This window comes from Daucus carota, chromosome 2 (assembly GCF_001625215.2).
Source record: "Daucus carota subsp. sativus chromosome 2, DH1 v3.0, whole genome shotgun sequence".
In the NCBI taxonomy this organism is placed as follows: domain Eukaryota; kingdom Viridiplantae; phylum Streptophyta; class Magnoliopsida; order Apiales; family Apiaceae; genus Daucus; species Daucus carota.
In genome coordinates, this window is record NC_030382.2 from 15489059 (window position 1) to 15509496 (window position 20438).

Consider the following 20438-nt stretch of genomic DNA (forward strand, 5'->3'; position numbering starts at 1 on the left):
GAGAAATCAATTACTTGATTATGGATTAAATCTCTCAAAAATCCCAATATTTTGTGACAACACCAGTGCTATTGCTATAACTGAAAATCCAGTACAACACTCAAGAACCAAGCACATTGACATCAAATACCACTTCATAAGAGAACATGTGATGGCTGGTACTGTTGAAATGCATTTTGTTCCAAGTGAAGAACAGATTGCAGATATTTTCACAAAGCCTCTTGATGAATCCACATTCACAAGGTTGGTAAGTAAATTAGGTATGTTAAATTTCTCCTAATTTAGAGTGAATTTTTCTGTAATTTGGCAGCCAGAATTTGATTAATTTTGATTTATCAAAATTGAATTAATTATAATTCTGGATGAAGTCTATAATATTTCAACTGATGAACTAGTGAAATTGTTTCAACTGATGCTTGAAACAATATCCTCTTGCGTTGTTTTTCATTCAACTGATGACACCAGTTGAAGACGCCTTCAACTGATCTTCATCAGTTGAATAGGAAGTTTAAAGAGGAGCTTATTTCATCCGTTGAAAGTATTATCAGATCTGAGCCGTTGAAATTTCTTTTGTCTCTCACCTACTTTATACACACGATCGTGTGTGTAATTTTTGTAGAGATAAATAAGAGTAATTTCTTCTCAACGGTAATTTCTCAGCCAATCACAGCAATTTTCTGAGAAAGTATTTAAGTGTTTTAATTTATTTTCATTTCTTTTCATCTCACTCTTTCGAATTCTTCAAGTTCTCTTCTCTCTCTGTGCAAAAGCAAACTCTAATTTTTCCTCAAGCTTTCTCTGTAACTACAATGGCACCAATGAAGAAGTATACTGCACCAAGTGGGTTTATTTATGAGAAGAACAACTTTGCGTCATTTGTTGATACCAAGGCTGTGGAGGAGAAGGAGTATCACAGGATGATGGAGTTCATCAAGTCAAGCCAGCTCTCTTATGCTATGACTGAAGCTCCTACCATCTACCATGAAATAGTGGAGGAAATGTGGACCTCTGCAGAGTTTAATAGTGAGCATGAAACTCTAACTTTCTCTGTTAATAATGAAATTCATTCTGTCAATGCTGATGTTATGAAAGCATGCTTTAAGATTCCTGAAGATACTGTTTTATCTTTGCCTAGTGATAATCAGTTGGTTAATTTACTTTATGCCATGAATTATGTTTTGCCAACTGATGCCTTAGGTAAAATAGAAAGAAGGGGTCTTAGGAGAGAATGGAGTTATTTATGTGATGCTTTTATTAAGGCATTTTCTGGTAAAATTAGTAATTTCAATGCTCTCACTTCCCAGATTTTACAAATGCTTTACATGTACCTGACTAATGAATATTTCAACTTTGGTGGTTTGATGATCCAAGAAATTGGGGAGAAACTAGGTGATAAAACTGGTAGACCTAGGAATATTTATTATGTCAGATTTCTTATGATGCTAGCTAATCATCTCAACAAAAAGCTAGTTATTACTAACAAGGAAGCCAAGCTTCCCAGTTTTGTGCAGGAAAAGAGAGTCTTTAAAGACCTCTTTAGGATGAATTTATATCCCTCCTTGGAGGTGGTGTACCTGCCAACAATGGAGGCTGGAAAGCATAAAGAGGTACATGGCTTTCCTACTACTCTCTCTCAACCCTCACCTTCTTTGCTTTCAGCCATCAGGGCTGTTGAAGAGGCCCATCAACAGTCCACACAAGTGGCAAAACCTTCTAAAAACAAGTCTTCTAAACCAACCTCAGATGCCTCCCAAAAGACATCTGTTGTAAAATCCAAGAAACACAAGCCTGAGGGGAGTGTGATTGGAGGATGTGAGGGGGAGGGAAAGGGTGAACATAAAAGAAGCCCTAAGAATAAGGAAGGAAAGGTGTGTGCTGACCAGCCTGGCCACTCTGCAGTCTCCCAAAAGACTGTAGATGTTAATATGGAATTAAACTCATCCCTAGCAGCATCCTCCCAAAAGGATGTTGCTATTGAAAATAGTCCTCAACCAGGGACACAGTTAAAAAGGGGGAGGGACACCACTTCTTCACCAATAAAAGCCTATGGGAGAAAGAAGCTAAGAAGTGACAAACTGAAGCACTCTGCACACACACAGGCATCCATTCTGGATTTTATGCCTTTAACTTCTCAAAGTCAGATTGATGTGACTCCAATAAATGTGGAGTCACAGCCCCCTTCTTCATCTCAACAAATCACCCATATTTGTGATCTTACCATTTCTACTCCTCAAACACAATCCCCAACCTCTTCTGTGGATGTGGAATTAATTCACACCACACTTGTAAATTCTCCATCTTTGGATTTCATGGAGAAGCCCCCATCTGAGATTGATCATCATCATTTTGATGATTTGTTGGATCTTTCTCTTCCATTTCCTTCTTCTGTGACAGTGTGTTCTGTGGATTTTCCTTTAAAATCAATCACCACAGACTCAACTATCACAGCTTCTAAACCTATTTCTTCATTTTCTTCAACTGATCTCCCTCATCAGTTGAACAGTGTTTGTCCTTCAACTGATCTGCTTAACAGCTCTCATCAGTTGAATGCATCCTCTACTCATGTTTCAACTGATGTCCCTCATCAGTTGACAACTGCTGCTACTTCAATTAATTTACCTTTTTCTACAGCAGTTGATCACATGGTAGCACAAACACTTCTAGGATTGAGTGGAGTGAGCTATGGAGTGGAGAGGCAGCCTAGTGAGCTAGCAAAAGGAGAGGGTGTGGAGAGTCTGGCATTTTCTTCTAGCCAGGAAAAAGGAGAGGATAAGAGTGACCCTTTAGTAAGGGTAAGTGAGGGAGAGGTGAGTGGTGTGGTGAGCCAAGGGGAGCCCTTGATGCAAGAAAAGAGAGAAATTGAGAGAAATGCAGGTGTCAATGAAGGGTTTAGTGAACAAGAGTTTCAAGCTGAATATAGATCCATATTGGATAGTGTTTCACTAGACCCTGAGACTTTTACTCATGGGATGTCTTCCATTCAAGATTTTGCCAGATTGGATAATCAAGCAGCTGAGAGGCACATCAATCTGATTCACACTACATCTTCTATGCTTAGAGCAAAGGAGGCATTTACAGCTCTGCCTGCCAATGCTGGAGATGATTTTCATTATGATGATAGTGATGAAGACCTCAATGATGCTCTTGAGGAATCCCTGGTTGAACAACCTACAACTTCTCTACCTTCATGGCTCTCCATGCAGTCTGCCAATGCAATTGTTGTTAGCATGGAGCTGGAAAGGCAAGCCTCCACCATTCTTCAATCACAACCTGGAAGCTCATCCTCCTCTCCAGCCATCTCTGCCACCATTGCCAGTCAAGCTCTAGAAAACCTCAAGCTTCACAAATATCAATCTCTCCACTTTCAGCATGAGATAGAGCATCTCAATTCTCTCATTGCCTCTGTTAAGACTGATCTGACCAAACAAATTGATGAAAAGCTTCCAGCTCAGGTCAAATCAGCTCTTTCTGCATCTGAGCAAAAACAACTACAATTGGAGAAGCAAGTGGAAGCTCTGGAAGGAAATGTCTACACCTTAAACTCTAGAATGGATGAGATGTTGCAGCATCAAAGAATTCAGACTGGACTGCTTCAACATCTTCTTCTTGCCTCTGGTGTTTCACTTCCCAGTTCATCCCCTACACTTGCTGCTAACAAAAAGGGGGAGAAAGAATTACCAACTCCTGCAGAATTGATCAGTCAAATTCCTCCCCCTTTCCACACTGAAAGGGAAAAGCAGAAGATTGCAAGGATGAAAGAATTGGACTCCATTGCAAAGAGAGTGGCTCAACTGGGCAAGAAATCATCTACAGTCACCACAGCTCAAATCTCTTTTCCAACCACAACCACAATTCTCAGGGTAATTACACCTGAGATTGTTATTCCCTCCAAGACAGAAAAGGGTGAGCCATCATTTCTGAATGAGTTCAAGCCAATTCTGTTTCCAAACAATTGTGGTTACTCCAGGCCTGGAAAAGACTCAAGCTCAATCTACTTTCCACTAGCCAGGCCTGACAAAAATGAATACAAACTTTTGGGCCAAGAAATCAAAAGTTATAAAGATTGTGCAGATGTGGCCTTAAAGGCTCATTTTGCCATCATCTACAGAGAAGGCCAGAAGCTGTTTATTGGAACTGGCCATCCTCATTACTCATTTGCAAAAGCTGAAGAGGTGGCCAGAGAATGTGAAAAAGAGGAGTTTGAATCCCAACTCTCTTTGAACCAAATAGAGGTTGATGAAAGGTATGCTATTGAGCTGGAAGAGGAGTTGGCAGCTGAGCTTTTAAATGAGAAAAGATTGCCTCTTGAATCTTCTCCAAAGAAAAAGAGAGTCAAATCTAAGACTAAGATGCCTGAGGCAGCCAAGAGAAGAGAAGAAGTGCCAGAAAAGCCTATCTCAAAGCCTTCTTCTCCAATCAAGGATACCACAGTAGTACATCCAGATGTCAACTTCCATGATGAGCCAATAATGCCAAAGGAGGAGCCAATTGACTTGGAAGATATCCCACTTCCAGCTTTTCTTGTTCAAGAATCTTCCAAGCCAAAGAAGAAAGTCAAGTCTGTGGCTAAGAGGATGGCTAACCCTCCTAAACCTCCAAAAGAACCTGAAAATCCTGATGACTATCTGATCATTGCTAACATTGAAGAAATTTCTGAGTTGGAGCTGGAGCTGGATGATCTTCAAGAAGTAAGAGGAATAGAAGCAACTTCAAAGTTACCTGAAAGATTGGTATTCTCTTACAAAAACAAGGGTGATGTCATCTGGCCTCTTCACAGAGTTCTGAATTCTGAGGGATTCAGTTCTCTAACAAAAATATATGGATCTATGAAGAGGACTGGAGGATTTACACCACCTGCAAAGCAAATGGTACTAAAGAGAATCCTTGAGATCAAGAAGGAATGGAACTCAGATGCTAGTCTACAAAGAAGGCTGAAAATTCCCTACACTGGAAAGAAAATTCATCATGAACCTACTCCAGTCATGGAATTTAGGGACAATCAAGGTGTTAGGAGATTTTTCAGACCTAAAGATCAACTCAAGGTTGCTAGCTTGAATACTCTGAAGACTCTCCAATCCAAGCTCAACAGACAAGACAGTGATGAAGAATGGTTCTACAGGATCTTTCAGAAACAGATCAATATTCTTGAAGAAAAACTTAAGTCCAGAAGAAGAAGATCTTCTAGGAACAAGTAACTGCTCAGTCTAGAGGAGCATAATCATCTGCAATCTTTTCTAACTCTAGTATTTAAATTCTGCATTTTATTTTATTAATGTTTTGTTATCATCAAGTGTAGAATTTATGTCTGCATCTTCTCCAGTCATAAATTGGGGGAGATTGTTAGGAATCAATAATTTTTGATGATAACATAAACATTTTTGTAACATGTCTTACTTAGAATCTTTATCAAATTTCAGTTGTAATTGTTACATTTCTTGTCTTTGGGAATTATCAACGGATGGGTAGAATAGGATGGCTAATTGTAAATATCCAATGCCATGTAATTTTATCTAAGTGAAGGATATTCAACTGATGAGATGTAACTGTTCAACTGATAAAGACTGGATGATGTTTCAACTGATGAAAATCAAGCATTCAACTGAAGACAAAGTGTTCAACGGATAATGCTGAGGAATTCAACTGATGAGACTGGAACAGCATTCAACTGATGGAGTTTGTAATTCATTCAACTGATGAGCCAGGCATTCAACTGATAAAGTCAATAGCAGTTGAAAGAAACCAGAACTTTCAACTGATGAAGCAAAGAGCAGTTGAAAGTGACTAGAGCTTAAGTCTGACAAATCACATGGATCGAATTACACTAAAATAGACATGGAAGCCTAATTAGGAAAATAAAGAAGAAGCAGAAACATACTTATCTCATGCAGTGCAATCTGGATCAAATCAAGATGATGGTCAAAGATGAAGACATCTCAGAAAGCATGCATAAGACAAAGTTGTGCAGCATTGTTTTTAGATTAGAGTGCATTTTGTAATCTAGCTAAATGCTTTGTAAAACTTGGAGTATATAACCAAGTTAGTAGCATCAGTTGAACTTGTTCAAATTACTTGAGAGAAAAATCTGAGAGTTAGAACTTGTTTGAGTGATGAACCAGCAGCTGTGCGAATTGTAAACAATCCACAGATTCTTCTATATAAAATCTCACGGGTGGATCATTCAATCCACCCGTATTTTTAATACTTGGTGTTTTTCTGTTTACTATGTTCTTAGTGTATTATTCTTGAATCTTTTAAATTTGTAAAAGATTGTATTCAACCCCCCTTCTACAATCTTTCTCATAGTTGGTGTAAAATAACAAGTGTTTTATTATGAATTTTATTTAAGTATTTATAAATATATATATGTTTATGGGTGCTCTTATAAATTATGAATATGAATGAAATGATTATATATTTTGCTTCAAAAACGGACTCCTTCTTCATTATCATGCATTCATGCTTACAAACTCTAAAAATCGAATTCAAAGAACATTCACAATTAAAGAGAAACTAAAAATCAAAATCAAACTCAAATTCAAAATCAAACTCAAATTCAAAATCATATACATAAAGAAACATATATATACATACATACAAAAACACATATATACATACACAAAATGCTAAAGAGAAACTGAGGGAGAGATCGATATACCTTTAAATTGAGATTGAACCCTAATTGAGATTGATATCCAAAATCCAATCGAGACCGAACGGAGTTTAAAATCCATATTCTTCATGTGCATTTTGTTGGCGGAGAGGGAGAGATTAGTTGGCAGAGAGACAGAGAGAGGGGAGTAGAGAGAGATTTTTGGGAAGAGAAGAGGAAGAAAATAAGTTGGGGAAAAAGAAAGATAGACTGGTGGGGGAGAATCATATTAATCAAAATTACGAGTTAAAACCGACCGGTGCCGGTCGTTATGATATTTATACAAAAACGGCGTCGTAACCCCTTCCCTGACGAGTTTATGTAATCCATTTTCCACATAAATAAAAAAAATTATATGAATATATTAGGATAAAACCGACCGCTGGCGGTCGGTTTTGGTTTTCGCGATCAAACATCGTCGTTTAAACTCATAATTTATTTAAAAATCAATTAAATTCTTTAAAAACACATAACCGACCGAGGCTGTGGTCGGTTAAGCTCCGTACACGTCAGCCGTAAAACCGACCACTGTTGTTCCGGTCGGTTATAAAATGCCTGGCCTTGCCAGCAAGGCAAAACGACGTCGCTCTGCGGCGTAACCGACCGATTTATTCCGGTCGGTTTTAAGTCGACACTTTTTTTTGGCGGTCGGTTTTAGCCGGTCGGTTTTGTCCTGTTTTTTTGTAGTGCTTGTACCAATTATATTTTGGAGAATCTTAATTAACAAAAATATATTTTTGATTTCAAATTACTATTTGTATTACTTTTAAATAAATAAATCATATTAAAATAATTAAATATCATGCACCCAAAAAAAGCATTAAATATTCTTAAAGATGTGAAATATTCACTTACAGAAGATGTAAACTTGGAGCATCTTCGTCTTCATTGCTTGAGATTTAGATCCATAAACAACTCATGGGCACCAAGATCCATACTTGTGTAACCAAAACCTAAAAGCATAATCTTACTTATTAGCATCATAATAAGAATTGTTAAAAGGGTATTCAATTCCACAAAAAATTTAGGAAAATAAACTGCAAATATATTAAATTATATCCCAAATAGTAGAAGGATGAGATTGAATTATGTCTATAGAGATTATATTAACAAATATTTGACATCTGTACCATGTACATGAAAGATCATCTAATGAGCAAGTGAAATACTCACAACTGATGAAAGATCATATCACTGGAGAACATCTTATTAAAAAATTTGTGACTACAATTGTAATTTGTAATCAAAGAGGTGATTAAAAAATATACTCATGATATTATACACTCTAATGAATATAGGATGAGAGAACTAGACTTATTAAAAGACACGTCATTTCACCACGTAAAGTTTAACCCTCACTGTGATACAAATATCTATGCCATAACCTCTATAATTAGACAATCTACACTTACAAATTCTATCTCCACCTTTAAACATTTAGATACTAGAGGAGTAAGAAATATGTTGTCCAAAATTCATTATAATCGGACAGATGGAACTCCTAGAAAGTCAAAAATAAGAATATTGACTTAACCACAAAAAATAGCCTTAAAAATTCTCACTTAAGCATCAAAATGTAGCCCAACCTTTAAACTTACACTAAACAAGCAAATGATTGAAGTTTTGGTGAAGTTATTGCTACACTACAAGAAAAGCAGTAATTTTCGACCGTGTCGAAAATGCCTTATTTCGACCGTATACGGTAGAAAATAGTCATTTTCGACGAGGAAAGTACCGGTCGAATTTAAGCTAGTCGAAAATAATCCGATCGAATATATTTAAATTCGACAGCTATTTTCGACCGTCCTTTTCAGCCTAAAATTTGTTTTCAATGAAAATTTGAACTTCCCGCTCAAGTTTTTAAAAAAAACTAAAAAATGAGTTTCCCGCCATATATAATGTTTTCGACCGATAAAGGTTAAAGTTATTAAACCTTTGAATTTGAATTTTGGTCGAAATAAACATACCGTTTTCCGAGGCGGTCGAATTTATTAGACCATAAAAAAATTGGTTGTCGAAATTAACAGGCCATTATTCAGAGGATGATGGAGATAATGAAATAGATGTGATTGAATAAGATAAAAATTTCATATATGTATATTTTTAAATAATATGAAAATATATAAATAAATGAAATAATAGATATATATATTTTATTGCCTTAATCCAGAGTGTCAATTAGATAACTTCAAAATTAGACAATGACGTTTTGTGCAGCCAATTCATCATGCATTGTTAGGTCCCGAATTATCGTACAAGAGGGTTGAATACGACACTCACTACAATTTAAAATTCTTTCGAATCTTGCGGATAAATAAATTACAGTCCTGCTCGTAATGGGTTTTGTGTTTCGGATATTTATCGTTACGGTTCCTGAGAATATATTAAATAATAAACCGACACACAATATTTTTCAAGATATATCTTTATTGATAAAATATCTAAGGGTGCTATAAATCCAAACCCATTGGTTGGCTACAATGTCTACTACTTGCGCTTACAAACCCTGGCTTCCAAAAACATTTTTATTACAACAGTTTTACTACTACTTACACTTACAAACCCTAACTTCTAAAAATATTTTTATTACAACAATTTTTCTAGAGTGTGCCCATGGGTACCATTGGCAGGCTCGTCAATTTTTCATACGACACGAAAACGACACAAAAATTTAGTGTTTGTGTTTGCATTTTGAGTACACGATATGGAAAGTACACGGAACACGAAGTACACAACTTAGATGTCGTGTTGGTTTTGTGTTTATCCTTTGGGTACACAACACGACATGATGTACACGAAATAAATATAATTTTACAATTAAATATTAATATTTAAATTATAAATATGTATATCTATAATAAATATATGTATATTTTCTTTTAAAATAATGCATAGTTTATAATTTTGTAAGAATAAATGGTTTAAATATATATATTTCATATAATTTTATAAATTTTTTTGCCGATAAATCTAATATTTTCATTAATTTATATATTTATTTATATTTATATTTAAATTCGATTTTACACGAAACATGACACGAAAACGGAGGTACACGACACGAAGATACATGAACGCTAAACGGGTCGGTTTTGTGTTTCGTCTTTGCGTACATGATTCGAACGAATTGTCAAGTCTACCCATTAACACATGCTAAGCACCAAAAATTATAAGTTCGACTCATTTTGATTAGCTTTTATATCACAATAATGGTGGACCCTGCATATACAACAACTACACCAATGAAAATCCCCTAAACATATAAAATTTAGTGCTTAGCATGTGCAGATAGGCACATACCACACAAACCCATCTCCGCCCTTGTCCCACAACTAACAAATACACTAACTTGTATTTAGCTGCAGTACGCCGGGAACAACATCAACCCTGCACAACACCTATACATACAGCAGTTTGCGCTGGGTTTGTATACTAGTGTGTGTCAACTGCCTTGGAAATTTTATCAAGTTGGCCTTTGAGTCCACAATGTAGCAGCCGTGCCTTGGCTGAAAAATCAGTTTCTCTTTTTGCTGTAGCCCATAGTCATGCTTCCCAGTGAGTTTGTGCTGTTAGAAGAGTAAACAGCCGGGAGTGACAGATGGCATCAACCCTTAACTAATTTAGCTGCACCTGTACATACACTTAGGTTGTGTTTGGTTGGGGTAAATGATTCTTGAAGGAATAAAATAAAAAATGAACTATCTTATGGACAATTTCTAAGAAATTGCATTAATTCTTCCATTTCATTCCTTACATCATGTGCTAGATATCGCACCTTCAATTTGGGATGGAATGCTACATTCTCTCATCCTCAATTTCTTCTCAAATCTCATCATAGTGATTTTGCACTTCCTCAAATTTTTTTCAAAACTTTCTTCCTATCTCTATTAGTTTTAAGTATTTTTACTCATTTCATTCCATTCTCTCCAACCAAACACAACATTAGTTTTATATGGTAATACACTAACTATCAAACCTAGATTCACTCTCTCGGGTGATAACATCTTGGATATGGTAATACACTAACTATTAACCTTGCCTACCATGTCATCCTAGTTATTGTCCACTGACTCAAACCTGTGGCTCTGATACCAACCTGTGACGGACCCACACTACTGAATATAAAGAACCCTATAAATACTACAACTCAGAATGTTCCAACTCAAATAAATAAACAAAAGCTTATTTAAACTAATAATTTACATCATTAAATTCAACCAAGATAAGTTAACATCCATAACAACTAACCAAGCCCGAATCGCCATAGGTAAGAGTATGAACAATACTAAGTGTTTTTAAACAAAAGGATTAAGTTACAACGCAACGGGTTCAACCTACAACTTCACCATTGTTTACTTCTCCCTAATAGGTCCCTACAGTAGAACTCTCAGATCTACTTGAGTGAAACTGTCACACCCCAAACCAACACACACACACGAATTGATATAATATGAACAAGTGGTAGATAAATAATAAATTCGGAAATTAAGATTACATAATATCAATCCCCAAAAGATAATACTAGGTTAATTACAAGTCCCAAAAGAGTGAAATACATGTCCCAAAAGATCTTATAAGTTCAGAGTGTGGATCAGCCCATCTAACTAGTACAAAATATAAAAGCGAAAGCCGCTTATATCATATATAACTACCTTCGCCATCAAACAGTTCTCGGCGTAGCCAGTGGTCGACTTACGTGCAGTTTGCTTCGTGCGTACCATATTTGCTAGCTGTAAAAGGGGTTAAATACGAGAACATGAGCAAAGACGCTCAGCAGGTACTAACAGTCCTAAACACATGGCATTATAATAATATCAAAGGTGTCCGAAACAGATTCAAGAATAAATGTTAAAGCAATCATTAAGGTTCATGATAATATAATGAATAGGCATGGAAAAACACATAGATAATCATGGTATAGAAATCATGGCATCATGGCAATATGGCAACATGTTATAATCATATCATCATCAAAATTCATTTTAGGATGCTACGGATTACAGCCGGTGATCAGCCGCGAAGTAATCCTGAACCGCGCTGGGTTCTCAAATATAATGGGATCCCTAGGCTATATGTGAGCCTAATAAAATGTGAAAGGGACTTGCGTCTAGTCCAAGTCACTAAAGAAACACATTTTATTATTCATTGATTTATAACGTGGATGCCGGAAAAAGTTTAATCTCATTTTATTGAAATAATGCAAAGGGATTCAAATTCACTAATGATGTGTCAAGCGCATATTGGACTTAAGGGGGGCAAGTTCTATAGTCAAAATAAAGTCAATTCTATCAAGTGTTATTCGGTATTTATGAAAGTATACGTGTCATGGTGTTATTGGAAGTTTTTAATAGATAATCTAACATTTTGGGTACAAATGTAAGGGTATATTGGAAAGGAAGGTACTAGTATGATCGGAATTTTTATCAAGGTATTTGCGAATATATTAGGCATGGTGATTATCGCAACTAAATATTCATAAGGATTTACGAGTCACGGGTGCACATATATTTGCAACAATTGTAAAGTTAAGGATGTAGTAACTTGCCTTTTCAAGATTCTGAGATTATTGAATCTTGATGGTACGAGCCTTTCCTTTCGCCTCGGAACCTACACATAATATTAACCTCGTCACTAAATGGCACTTTAAGTCTAATTTATATTACACGCGCCTATTCTCTAGTTACGTATCCTAATATCTCTATTATTAGCTAACTATCGCTATAAGAGTCATTACACGTATTTAACTATAAGTATACATGATTATTTAGACAATTAACATAATCATGTAATCACATACTCCACATAGTCACATAATTCACATAGTCACATAATGACATGGCATGATTTATTTTATATATATATATATATATATATATATCATATACTATGTACTTAAACTCCTAAACACATAAGCAAGTAACACATAAAGACTTATTCCTAAACTTCTAAACTCCCTATACTGACCTTATCTTATTTCTAAAGGTGCTTGAAAAAACTCAGACTTTATACCCTTGACAATCATGCAAGAGTTGCACTTACAACTCTCCAATGGCTCTCTAAGGTTGCTCTCGGTTACTTAGTGAAAATAAGATGCTCTAACTAGGGCCTTCACTCTAATTTACTCCTAATAGGTTGCTAAGACTCTAAACTTACTTGTGCAATTGATACAATACAAAGGCCTCACACAATTTGGTTTAAAATGTTCAAAGGGCACAGTGAGGTTCTCTGTTGCAACCTCTCTGCACTACCTGCATCCTAACTGAGATAACTTGATGTGTACTAAGTGCATTCCTACAAAATCAATTCCTATGGATTCCCAACTCTTAAGGCTATCTCTCAGACTTGGTTTCACTCCAAGGCCCTATCTGAAACTTCCCAGGTTATTACTCAAAGTTGACACTGCTGAAAACTACCCTGTTTCCCAACTGCCTTGTGTTTTCTGATTTTAAACTCTATTTTCTCACTAGGTTTTGGGTTCTAATGGTTTTTTAGGCTTCCTAAGGGTTCACTAAGCTCAGTTAAGCCAATGCCCTATGAAGGCCTCACTCATGACAAGGTGAAAACCTCACAAGAACACAGATTACTCAATTCTGCCCTGTTTTGGGGTAGCTACTGTTTTGGGTATGTATACCTATCTAAATGCAGGGGCTTTGGTGAATTAAGGCTACTTGAATGATGACTAAGCTCACTCTCAACTCCTGGACACTCGGGACAAGCAAAACCCAACCATATTAACACCAAAACTCCTAGTTTCTATGTGCAAAAATTCTGTCCAGTGCTAGTGTGTGCCTCCTTCCACCTTATCACCCATCTTAACACCATTCAACAACAACCAAGCCAACAACTCTACTCTATAATCTATATACAACTACTGTATAGCCTTATACAAGAAATTACAACACAAATCAAGCCTCAAAAATCACATTACCGAAGCAACAAAATCTCAGCAGAGCAGAGCAGATTGGTTTTCAACATTTTTAAGCATGATTTCAATCTAATACTCCATATAAAATCACATAATACATCAAAACTGAATATGACTAATCATGGCACGTCTTATGCTAGCATTTTATGGCATAAACCGAGGCATGCATTGATCAAAAACCAGTTTAAAAGTGACAAAATCAGCATACACTTTATACTATGAAAGTCATGGCATAAAAGCACTTAACTTCAAATCTTTTGCACAAATCATAACATGAAAGTATCAAAGCTTTGTAAAACATTATATAACAGATTAAGGACTCTTTAAACATCACATGCAAGCCTCCGTTTTGTCAAGAAAACCATTTTACAAAAGGGGTTCCATTCGGCTCTTTAGAGTCATTGCCGAATGGGTGAGCTTCAAGGGTGTGGCTTGACAATGGGGGCATTACACCTCCTCAAGACCACTCCTTTGCCCAAGCTTTAAGCCACCATGATTCCAACTCTAGATTCAAATGAATCAAAGTTGAAAATTTCGGCTTAGTGACATGCAAGAACTCAAACTAACCTTAAATGGAAGCTTGTGACTAGGAGATATTTTTCTCTCTTGGATGAGTGGTAAATTATGTGTGTATATGGAGTTATGAAAAGAAATGTACAAGGGTTTTGGGAGGGGGTTTCTACTCAACTGAAATGAGAGAGAGGGAGGAGAGTTTGGTGGGTTTGATTTTGTGTGTAGTGTAGTGTAGGAAATGATGAAGTCTTGTGCTTTTGACTAGACTAGAAGTGAGTGGATTTGGGTAGTTACAAATCTATCCTTCTAGTGGCTTTAGGTGAGAATGCATGCAAGGTTTTAGTGGTAATTACAAGAGTCAAAGAGGGTGAATGGTCGGTCATGCCCTTGGACCCTATTCTCCACCAAAATGCATGCAAGGGTACTAGTGTAATCTTATAATTATTAAAAGTATGAATAAAATGAATGGATTTTAATAAATAAACTACAATTCCATAAATCATCAAATTAATACTATAAATACTATGAGATTCTACAAGTTTAACAAAATCATGATTGAAAATTTTGGACAAAGAAATATTTTTAAAAGCATTTTCAAGTATTACACTCTAATATATAATCTATGTAATTAAAGAATTTACACACAATAATACATGTAATAATTCACAACGAAACGACTTTGCACTACAATTATATACGTATATCATTTCACATAATCGCTCGCATTGCAATTTACCACTAATTACGATTATCTCTACTATTATTAAATCGCGTAGTCGTAACTATTAAATTAATACCGAATCGTGCAAGATAATTAATCGCGTAGCGAAATCTCTCGCATACGACTTTCTAAACACGAAATAGAATCTAATTATGCCATCAAGTCATGTATAAATCTCAATTATCACTAAATCGCGTAACAAGAAATCTTACTCGCGTACAAAATATATCGCGTAGAAATTATATTAGTGATACTTGCAATACCACATAACATGAAAATATATATACACTTATTTAACGATTCCACATATTCGACATGATGACATAGAATATAAGTATCGTGCTTATGAATTAGTTCGAAATTACCGGTTGTTTCATCCTCTCCCCCTTATAGGATTCTGCCCTCAGAATCTAGGAGAATAATTGAGGATACCGATTCCGCATATCAGACTCTAACTCCCAAGTGGCTTCTTCTACCTTTGGATTCCTCCACAACACTTTTACCAAGCTTACTGATTTCTTCCTAATTTTTCTTTCTTGTTCATCCAGTATTTGTACGGGATGTTCTTCATATGACAAATCAGCTTGAATCTCCACTGGTTCACTTTCTATTACATGATTGGCGTCCGGGTTATACTTCTTGAGTAATGAGACATGAAACACATTATGCACGTACCGATATTGTGGTGGCAAGGCTAACTCGTAGGCAACTTTTCCAACTTGGTTCAAAACTTCAAAAGGTCCAATGTATCTTGGTGCTAGTTTTCCTTTCTTACCAAATCTGGTCAAACCCTTCCACGGTGATATTTTTAGCAATACAGCTTCCCCAATTTCAAACTTCACATCTTTTCGAGCGGGGTCCGCGTACTTCCTTTGTCTGTCTTATGCAGCAGTTAGTCTCTTCTTGATTACCGTGATGGTTTCCTTCATTTGTTGTACCAATTCAGGCCCTAAAATCTTTCCTTCTCCAACTTCATCCCAATTCGTCGTTGTTCTGCATTTCCGTCCATATAAAGCTTCGTACGATGGCATGCCAATGCTGGAATGGTAACTATTGTTATAAGAGAACTCAACAAGGGGTAAGTGTTCGTCCCAACTTCCTGAAATGTCAATGGCACAGCTTCGCAACATATCTTCAATGGTTTGAATTGTTCATTCGCTTTGTCCATCAATTTGTGGATGATATGCCGTGCTCATGTTTAACTTTGTCCCTAAATGTTCTTGAAATTGCCTCCAAAATCTCGAATTAAATCGTGGGTCCCGATCTGAAACTATTGATATAGGTACACCATGTCTCAACACGATTTCGCGTACATACATATGAACTAGTCTATCTAAAGAAGACTTCTCATTAATTGGAAGAAAATGTGCCGATTTCGTAAGACGGTCAACTATTACCCAAATTGCATCGTGTCCAGAACATGTTCGAGGTAATCCTACTACAAAGTCCATGGCAATATTTTCCCACTTCCATTTTGGAATCTTCAATGGCTGAATCAAACCACTCGGTCTCTGGTGTTCGGCTTTCACCCTTTGGCATGTATCACATTTTGAAATCCATTCGGCAATTTCTCTTTTCATGTTCGGCCACCAGAAATTCTTCTTTAAGTCTTAATACATCTTGGTGCTCCTCGGGTGAATCGAAAATCTAGAGTTGTGTGCTTCTCGCAAAATATCATTCTTCAATTCAGTCACATTCGGAATCCAAATCCTTGATGAAAATCTTAACACACCTTGCTCATCTTTCTGTGTACAAATTTCTTCTCCCATCAACTGATTATCTTCTCGAGTCATCACTTCGTCTTGATATTTCTTTATCTTCTCTAGCAGAGTTGGTTGAAAGGTAATGGTATAACACATTTCTTCCGCCCCTACAGGTTCACAAAACTCCAATTGCAACTTTTCAATTTCTTTTGACAACTCCCTTGGCATTGAAATCACATTTAACTTCTCTTTTCTACTTAATGCGTCTGCTACCACGTTGGCCTTCCTGGGATGATATTGTATAGAGCAATCATAGTCTTTGATCAACTCCAACCATCGGCGTTGTCTCATATTTAGCTCTTTCTGAGTGAAAAGGTACTTCAGGCTTTTGTGATCCGTATATATCTCACATTTCTCCCCGTACAAGTAGTGTCTCCGCAGTTTCAAAGCAAAAACTATCGCAGCCAATTCTAAATCATGAGTCGGGTACTTCTGTTCATGTGGCTTAATTTGTCTCTAGGCGTACGCTATCACCTTTCCATGTTGCATCAACACGCATCCAAGTCCTTTGTAAGAGGCGTCACTGTATATCACAAAATCTCCCTTGTCATCGGGTAATGCTAGAACCGGTGCAGTTACTAATCTTTGCTTCAACTCTTGAAAATTACTTTCACACTTCTCCGTCCATTCAAACTTCTCATTCTTCCTTGTTAATTTGGTCAATGGTACGGCAATCTTTGAAAAATCCTTCACAAACCTTCGGTAATATCCTGCTAATCCCATGAAACTCCTCACTTCTGTTGGCGTCTTTGGTCTCTCCTAATTCATTTAAGCCTCAATCTTTTCGGGATCCACTCTAATCCTTTCACTTTCAACAATGTGTCCTAGAAATCTTACTTCAGTCAACCAAAACTCACATTTCGAGAATTTGGCATACAATCTTTCCTTTCGCAACACTTCCAACACTATTCTCAAATGTTCTTCGTGATCAGCTTCCGTCTTAGAATACACCAAAATATCATCGATGAAAACTATGACGAATTTATCTAAATATTCCTAGAATACCCGATTCATTAAATCCATGAAAGCAGCCGGTGCGTTCGTCAATCCAAAAGCCATAACGAGGAATTCGTAATGTCCGTATCGTGTTTGAAAAGCTGTCTTCGGTATGTCTTCAGCCTAAATCTTCAATTGGTGATATCCCGACCGTAAATCAATCTTCGAAAAACAAGAAGCTCCCTTGAGTTGGTCAAACAGATCATCAATTCTAGGCAAAGGGTACCTATTCTTAATCGTCAATTTGTTCAATTCTCGATAATCTATGCAAAGTCTGATACTCCCGTCTTTCTTCTTCACGAACAAGACCGGTGCGCCCCACGGTGAAACACTTGGCCTTATGAATCCCTTGTCTAACAGTTCTTGTATTTGCTTCGCCAATTCCTTCATCTCTGCCAGGGCCATTCTATAAGGAGTCTTCGAAACAGGTTCGGTGCCAGGTGCAAGTTCTATTGTAAATTTGATTTGTCGAACCGGGGGTAAGCCAGGTTGCTCTTCGAGAAACACATCTATAAAATCTCTCACAACTGGAATGTCTTCAGGGCTAGAAACCTCTATACTCTTATCAATTACATACGCCAAATACGCCTCGCATCCCTTTCGAATCATCTTCTTTGCTTGCATCGAAGTAAGAAATGTTTGAGTTTGCCTTTGACCCTTGAATGTTACCTTCTTGCCTTGTGGAGAACTCAATACCAACCTTTTGTTCTTGCAATCTATTTGAGCATTGAAGCTTGTCAACCAATCCATCCCTAAAATCACGTCGAATTCGCCTAACTGGAAAGGAATAAGACTCGCAGGAAATACGTGTCCGGCTATTTCTATAGTACAATGAGGGCACACATGTTTTACGGATACTCTATCTTGATTAGCTAGGACAACAGATAAGGGTTCATGCATCAATTGAGTTTCAAAATTCAACTTATCAACAAAAGACTTCGAAATAAATGACCTTGTAGCTCCCGAGTCAATCAATACTTTAGCACTAGCAGCGTTCACAGAAAGCGTACCTGAAACTACATCAGAACTTTGAATTGCATCCTTTACATTCATGTTGAAATTCCTTGCTTGTGCCGGATAAGTCAAAGCTGTATGAGATGAGGATGATGCCATTTGAGGTTGATTGAAAGACATTAGAAATGATGGTGTTGGCATAGGAGTTGCTTGATTCATCGGATATGGCATAGCAGTCATTTGTAGCAATTGATTGTTAACCGCTCCTTTGCATTCTCTCGACACATGTCCCACTTTACCACACTTGTAGCACGTGATGTTGGCCTTCTGATTCTTACATTCATGAGCATAATGGCCTTTTGCGTGACACTTGTAACAAACTACATTCGCCTTGTTGCAAATCCCCGTATGCTTCTTATTACAAACTTTACACTCCGGAATTGATCCCTGCGGGGGTTTCTGTCCACTCGATTGAGATCTGTTTTCTTGTGACTTGTTCCCAAATTCTCTCTTCTTGAAGTTTCCGGGTCCACTTTGAGGTTTAAACCTCTGATTAACTTTCTGATTCTGGCCCTTGTAACTTGAGCCTTCTTCTCTTGATTCAAATCTTCTCTTTTTTTCCCCTTCTCCTTCTAATTCTGCTCACTTTCACCTTCAATTACCATTGATTTTTGAAGTACTTCAGCGTAAGTAGTCAATTCAAAAGCTGCCACCCGACTTCTCAACCACGGCTTTAGTCCTTGTTGAAACCTCTTCGCTCTCTTCTCTTCAGAATCAACATACTCTCCCATAAATCTAGATAATTCCGTAAACTTCTTCTCATACTCCCCAACCGTCATATTGTCTTGCTTCAATTCAAAGAACTTCATCTCCATTTGTGTTTGCATATAGCAAGGAAAGTACTTATCCAAAAATATTCTCTTAAACCTATCCCAAGTAATAATCCCCTCGGGTTCTAAAGCTTTTGCTGTTTCCCACCAATAGTTCGATTCTCCCTTAAGAAAATAAGTAGCATACTCCACCTTCTGATTATCTCCAACATTTGTTAAGGCAAAAGCCTTCTCTATCTCCTTTAATCAAGCATGAGCTTCAACCGGATCTTGGGTTCCCTTGAATTCTGGGGGTTTTACAGATTGGAAGGTTTTGAAAGTGGTGACATTTTCTGGAGGTGGTTGTGGTGGTTGCATTTGTTGAAGAAGTGGTTGTTGTTGGGCAATAGTGGCTGTTTGTTGGCGTACCAATTCTAGAAGTTGTGCTATATCAGGGTTCTGGTTCGCGTTTCGGTTTCCTTCTTCTTCATTCTCTCGGTTATTAGTGGGTCTTCCTCGAGCTCTTTTAGGTGCCATATTCTGAAATAAGAGTTATAAAATTTTAAATGATACAAGGTTACGGTATTATTCGCAATTATCATGGTATGCAGTTCAATATAATCAATAGAAATGATGCATGGTTATAAACAAATTTAAAGAGCAATATAGGAATCAAGGAAAGTGCATTACTGAATTAAAACATGGTTTGAAACGAAAGGTACGAATGTCAAAGTACGAAATACGAGTACAGATCTGAATCAAAATAGTACGAAAGTCTAGAAACGGAAATAAACAACATAGTGATAAAAGGAACAGCCTAAGCAACTAAAGGTCACGTCCTCTAGTCCTCGTCCGCCTCCTCGGTCTCCTCCTCACGGGTCCTAGGGATGTCAGGGGTCGTGTCCTCACGCAGCATCTTGACCATGCTCCTAAGTTCATCCGCTATCATCTGCACAGTAAGCTGGCTGGACCGGTTACGGTGTACCGGCATCTTCTCCAACCTGGATGTGGCCACCTGGATCAATGACTCAAGCCTAGAGATGGTCTTCTCCTTAGGTCCGTCACCCATGATATAATCACTCGAATAGACCTCCTCGATGCGCTCCAT

The 20438-nt window shown here is 37.1% G+C and overlaps 1 protein-coding gene across 1 annotated transcript; it reads right to left on the minus strand.

Annotated features, from left to right (window-relative positions):
* Nucleotides 1–19153: 19153 nt before the first annotated feature.
* LOC135150380 (uncharacterized) lies at nucleotides 19154–19867 on the minus strand. The gene is made up of 2 exons (XM_064086663.1): nucleotides 19760–19867; nucleotides 19154–19591 (listed from the first exon to the last, which is right to left on the minus strand). The coding sequence occupies exons 1-2, from the start codon at nucleotides 19865–19867 to the stop codon at nucleotides 19154–19156; spliced, it is 546 nt and encodes a 181-aa protein (XP_063942733.1).
* Between the last annotated feature and the right edge of the window lie 571 nt (nucleotides 19868–20438).